The 6226-nt window shown below is 41.4% G+C and overlaps 1 protein-coding gene across 1 annotated transcript; it reads left to right on the top strand.

Annotated features, from left to right (window-relative positions):
* The first annotated feature begins 2070 nt into the window (after window positions 1-2070).
* LOC112883377 (ethylene-responsive transcription factor ERF096-like) lies at window positions 2071-2621 on the top strand. The gene has a single exon (XM_025948671.1). The coding sequence runs from the start codon at window positions 2071-2073 to the stop codon at window positions 2461-2463; it is 393 nt and encodes a 130-aa protein (XP_025804456.1). The 3' UTR covers window positions 2464-2621.
* The last annotated feature ends 3605 nt before the right edge of the window (window positions 2622-6226 follow it).

The raw sequence follows: 6226 nt of genomic DNA, 5'->3' as shown, positions 1-6226 counted from the left end.
TTTTCACCGCCGGCCCCTGAATCGGTGGTGATGAGAGGTTTAAGGCCGGCGGTGAAAATAAATCTTGTAATAGGGGACCTATTTTGCAGATTTGGATTTCTGCATTACCATCAATTTCCTGTGATGACTTAAGCCTTATCTTTGGAGGTGGATCAGGAAGCACCCAACCTACCAGGATGTGGAGTGATGAACAAGACTTCTTCAATTCTTCTTCTTTGCGGTTACTCGATCCTATGCCTTATAACATCTCTAGCGGTCTCTCGATAACTCATCCCTGTATCTAGAAGCTCCAGTACCAGGTTCACATCCCCCTTTATCCAACCTAACTTATGAATCCCATGTGCCAATGACTCTCTCTCTCTCCCTCCCTCCCTCCCTAAGGCGAGATCCTGCATTGGAAATCCCTCTTCAGCTCCAACGGTCAGCTGGCCCATATCCCACCGTTGGAGCTCTCTCTTTTGCTCTCATATCTACACCTTCCATGGGCAATCCATTTCTCACCACCAAGCATCATGGCCACTTGCAGAGTCGAACCCCTCCTTCTCCCCAGCTCTGGCTCCACGTGGTGTCCCTCATCACCGAATCATGGTGTGACAAAGGCACATGAGTAGATGAAGGGCGCCGATTATTGGCATGCCGGCCAAACGGTAGTGGGGGAGCTATTGGGGAGGAGGGGTTTTCTTCCATTGTGGAGTGCTGATTTGGAGAGTGGGGAAAGTTTAGGGATAAAAAAGGGATTGATATGTCTATTGGGAGACTACTGGAGCAGTCCAAACTCTAAGGATCGAGAGAGTATTCGAAGGTTGGTGGAGGTTACTTAGAGGCACAACATGCCAGCATTGGTAACCCCTTCTCAAAACCTCTCAACCCTAAAATGCACTCGCACATGTAATGGGTGAGCGCCATATTTTTTGAACGTTGATTTTGGCATGTATGTTCCGATTGCTCATTTGCAACATGTATAAGATGGCGGACGAGGATAAACATACGATAAGAAAGTGAGTATTTTTTGTTTCTTCTTTATGTTACTTTTCTACGTGACCCATGGTGGATTTCAAGTGTAAAGAGAAGAAACACTACTGAAAACCGCAATATCCTTATGGGTGGGAGATTTTTCTTACACTTATAGATGAGCACACATGAAAATTATAAATTGTCCTGCCATAGTTTTCGCAAGCACTGGAAAATTAACAAACACATAGGAAAAATATCATTAACCTATATGTTCAAGCAATCAAACATGAAAAAGGTAATTTACTTGTGGCTTTTGCACAAACACACTATCAAGGAAATAATTCTTCCTAATTTTCCGGTCAGTTTTACCTATTTCCTGTTTTGCACCATCTATAAAATTCAATTTCCGAGTAGTGGAAAATCAAGAAAAAAAATAAGGAGATGTTGCTGACCAAGGGCCAGAATAAGATTGTGTAGGCCCAAGCACATATACCCGGGGAAAGGAACAAAACTCGTTGTATTACTACTTACTAGTATCATCATCAGTATACAAAAGGATGGGAAGAGATGAAAAGGAGAAATTTGGACCTGCTACTCAGCAGCAGCCACCAGCCACCAATAGAGGGCGGTTGAACCAAGCTTGGGAGTGAGGAAAAGGAGTCGACGACCGAGGTACGATGATTCGATTCTGCTCCATCCATTTGTCCAGTTCGATCAGCCGATCGATCGATTCTATTCCCCATTTCCCCGGCCTCTTCCCTCCACAGAAAAACCTGATGGATGCAGAGATCATCACCATCATCATAAATATAGTGGTGGAATAGCGGGCGAAATCTTGTAGTACTCCGGCATTTGTTTTGGAAGCAAAAGGAAGGAACCAATGCAGGCACGTGCAGGGCCCACCCTCGATATCCCTTTCCCATGCACCTTCCCTGGCCCTTTTAAACCCCCCGCCCCGCGCGCCTTCCTCTTCCATTCCATTCAGTCCCGCTGCTTGCCGCCCCGCCCGCCACCACCCCCGCCACCGTACCATCCGAGCAGTTCGATTCAATTCGCAACAGACACCAGCGCCGCTGTCAATTCGCCACATCGAGCACCACCAGTAGCAGAGCCGGCATGGACGGCGGCGAGGGCGAGCCGACCAAGTACCGCGGCGTCCGGCGGCGGCCGTGGGGCAAGTACGCGGCGGAGATCCGCGACTCGAGCCGCCACGGCGTCCGCATCTGGCTCGGCACCTTCGACACCGCCGAGGAGGCCGCCAGGGCGTACGACCGCTCCGCCTACTCCATGCGCGGCGCCGGCGCCGTCCTCAACTTCCCCGAGGACGCGCGCGTCTACGCCGCCGCCTCCCGCGGCTCCGGCTCCGGCTCCTCCTCCAGGCAGCAGCAACAGCAGCAGCCCGGCGGCCGGGACGTGATCGAGTTCGAGTACCTCGACGACGAGGTGCTGCAGGAGATGCTCCGGAACCACGACGCCGACGGCCCGTCGTCGGCGCGGAAGAAGAAGTAGTCCGATCATCGATCCGATTTCGGAATGCCGCTATGTCTGCGTGGATCATTACATTGTCGCATGCAGTGACTAGCTTAATCTGGAGCTGAAGGCCAGAATATACACCCGGCTGCCCCCTAATTTCTATTATATATGCTGATAGTAGCCCGACTAACTCTCGATCCATGGTAGAAGAATATATATATATGGATCATGGATGATGATTAACTCGATCGATCGTGGACGAACAATCATTTGATCGATCGCCAACTTGCTGGATTAAAGAAATAATCGATCTTTTGTACGTGCTTATTACATAGAAAGATGGAGTTAATACTCGCTGATGTGTTTAATTTCCTGTGGGGTACGGCCGGGTGCATTTGGCCCAGAACACTCGAGAGAGCATGTACCATACCGGCTGCTGCCGAAGCTTCCAAGAATTCTCTACGTGATTTCCGGCGTGTCCATGCATTCGATCGGCGCCAAGCAAGGACGCATGCAGTTAGATCGATGATAATCAGCTAGCTAATTCATGTGTTTTAGAAGGGACCAATTCCCAAATGCACATATTTAGGGATAAATAAAGGTTCTTCAACAGAGGAGCACCTGATTGTATCCTGGATACTATCATCATTACGGGGAAAGTCAAAAAAAAAAATCAGATGAACATATAAATACCATAAAGCAAATTGAGAGAAAAATGTATACGGTGCTATATATTTGGACAATGGCATCTGCCTCTTTGAATTCCTGTAAAATTCTATGGCACGGCTTGACGGCCTATATGACCAGAGAATTCGACAAGTTCACAGTGTCCTATGTTTGAAAATGGAGAGAAAGTAAATTTTAAAATAACTACTGTAATATTTCTCTTAGATTTGCGTGTTCTAGAATGGGCCTTGTTGTCTCAAGTCGTGCAGTTTTCCTTTCCATCAGTGAACTCTTTTAATCTTTTCAGAGTCGGGAATTTACAGGAAATGGAGTAATTTCCCCGGAAATTTAAGTCACATTAAAAAACCATTTGTTCCAAACACAATCAATCTATGTATACGTATGAATGTTAAAGAGCCTAAAAATTTAACCTTGATATTTTAAGATCGGGTTCAAAAAGAATCAGACTCATATTTTATAAAATTTTAAGTTAAAAATATTTAAAGGTTGAATTGAATAGTGAAGTGGATATTATATATAGCTATAATCTATTACCACGTAGAATCCCAACATTCTATATCTAGCGGGTTAGCTAGGGACGTGATTTGAGTTGTTAGTCAAACAACGCAAGTGAAGTGATCGTTTTTAGCTTCGTTTGCTGCCAATGCAACGACCTCCCTATCGGGACCTAAAGCAGGTATGACACGTGTGATCTTACGCACGCATGTACGACTGACGGTGTGTTCATGTCAACGTCCATGCAACGACAGCACAACTGCTTACGCTCCTTACATCCATGATGCATCGATCTTCTGCACCTCAAAACCATTTGTAGCTAGCTACAAAAGCACTAAGGGGGTGCTTAGTTTCCTACGGGGTTTAAATAAACCCCGTCACATCAGATGTTTGGATGCTAATTAGAAATATTAAACGTAGACTAATGATAAAATTAATTCTATAAAACCTAGGATTATTCGCGAGATGAATCTTTTAAACCTAATCAGTACATGATTAGTCCATATGATGCTACAGTAAACATGTGCTAATTATAAATTACTTAGATTTAATAGATTTGTCTCGTGAATAAACCTTAGACTTATGCTGTTAGTTTTATAATTAATTTATATTTAATTTTTTTAATTGATATTGAAGCATTCGATGTTATAGAAGTTAAAATAAACCCCAGTAACCGAACAGCCCTGGCTACCTACAAAGGAGCTGACGTCGTCGTACGCCTCTGCTCTCCTTGCTTCAAATCTGTTCACTGCAACAGATGTCCGCAGGCATACGCAACGGCACCAAACGAACTATCGGACAACTGAGCAAACCTCCATTTTTCGGTTTGCGATACGTTAATTTGCAATAACTAATATGATGCACAATAAGCCTACAGATTCTCACTTTTAAGCTGGATTAATGGAAATAGAAACAATTCCTAAATTTTAGTAGGCCAGTACCATCACCCCGCCTCCCGCCATACTTTATTTCTGTGTTCTCATATTTGCACATCCTAACTTTCAAAACTCATAGAAATTTCATGTGATCTGGATTGGGGTGTTCTTTATATCAAAATAGTAAAATGATCTTTCTTTTTATTTGAGCTTTTGTTAATATGCCCAAATAATCAAAGTAAGATTTATATAGCGAATTCAGTGTTTGTAGCTTATCCAGATTGCTTCACCATCATGATTCTTCCATGAGGTCGCAAAGCATCTTTGTCCAAGGATCAAAAAAAGCACCATTGTCTTAAAATAATGATAAATTGTAAAAATATGTTAAAATAATAAAACATTATTGTTCTGTTTTATGCAAAATTTACACGATAAAACTATATGTTGAAGAAAGACATCCGGTAGCATTTGGCAATAAATGGCTAGAAAATAGTGTGTAGTTGGAATTGGTTTACATAAGAACGGTACATTTTCGTTTAGACCGAGTATAAAGCACTTATGAACAATGGATAATAAACATGAGTTCTGAGTCATGGAAACCTGAATATGCATTCAAAATTGAGGTCTTTATGTGGTATATACCTACATAAGTGTGTAATCCCAACCAAAGCCAACTTATAGCTTAGCTAGGCACAACTAGAATGGGAAGAAATATTGTGTGTTTTAGCGGTGACTAAACTGTCTAGCATCTCTAATATGCATCCTTGTAGAAATATTGCTATTTGTTTGGGAACATGACAAAGGTTTGGATCTATATTGAAATCACAAATGTTAGTTGGACCAGGAACATTGTGCTGAGCTTTATGAACGAATAGAAATCATATTATTTTTGAAAAAGGAATAACAAAATTATATACATAGGTTATCATAAAATAAAAATATTAGGTTTGGTTTTTGGCAATTCTGCTGTAAAATGATAAGGAAAAGAAAATATTGTCAACGTATACACGGTTTATCTTAAAAGGAACTATAATCATGCAGCTGTTTGCGTATCACATACTGCAATTCAGCAATAGACTGTGTGTTTATTCTATCATCTAATAAAAATTACAAACAAATAGAAGTTATATATAACATCTACTACCTCCGTCCAAGAATATGACTATTTTTAGATTTTCTCCCAGCCAAACTTTTTAAACTTTGACTATAGATGGTAAAAAAGTCATAAAGATTGACAACATAAAAATAATATTAGTTTATTTATAATGAACTCAACTATGGTAATATGTAACCTTTTCTATTTAAAAGTAATTATTTTTGGAGATATTATTGGTCAAAGATGAAAATGTTTGATTTTGATCAAGTCTAAAAGTTGTTATATTTTGAGACGGATGTATCAGTTTTCTTTTTTAAAAAACAAAAAAAAATTGATGTTCAGTTTTTTTTATGGTAGGCGTTCATTTCTTTTAGCACAACTGGAGTTCAGGTACAGTGCATGTATTTTGCCATGGTTCCTTCCTGGCTATTGGGTTGGGCTCAGTGTGGGCCTTGTTGAACCGTGGTTCCTATATATCTTCTAAAAGAAAGTTGTTATTCATCTTCATTTTAGGATTCGTGCTAGGGACAGGTGGCAAGCTATTGTTGGCCGATGGGAGGTTCCGTTTAGAAATTTCAATCTTATTTTTCTCTCTAACGGTACATCCAATTTTTTCCGTTTGAACCAATATATTTCTTACAATTAT

Source organism: Panicum hallii, chromosome 2 (assembly GCF_002211085.1).
Source record: "Panicum hallii strain FIL2 chromosome 2, PHallii_v3.1, whole genome shotgun sequence".
Classification (NCBI taxonomy): domain Eukaryota; kingdom Viridiplantae; phylum Streptophyta; class Magnoliopsida; order Poales; family Poaceae; genus Panicum; species Panicum hallii.
This window is presented reverse-complemented; position numbering and strand designations above follow the sequence as displayed.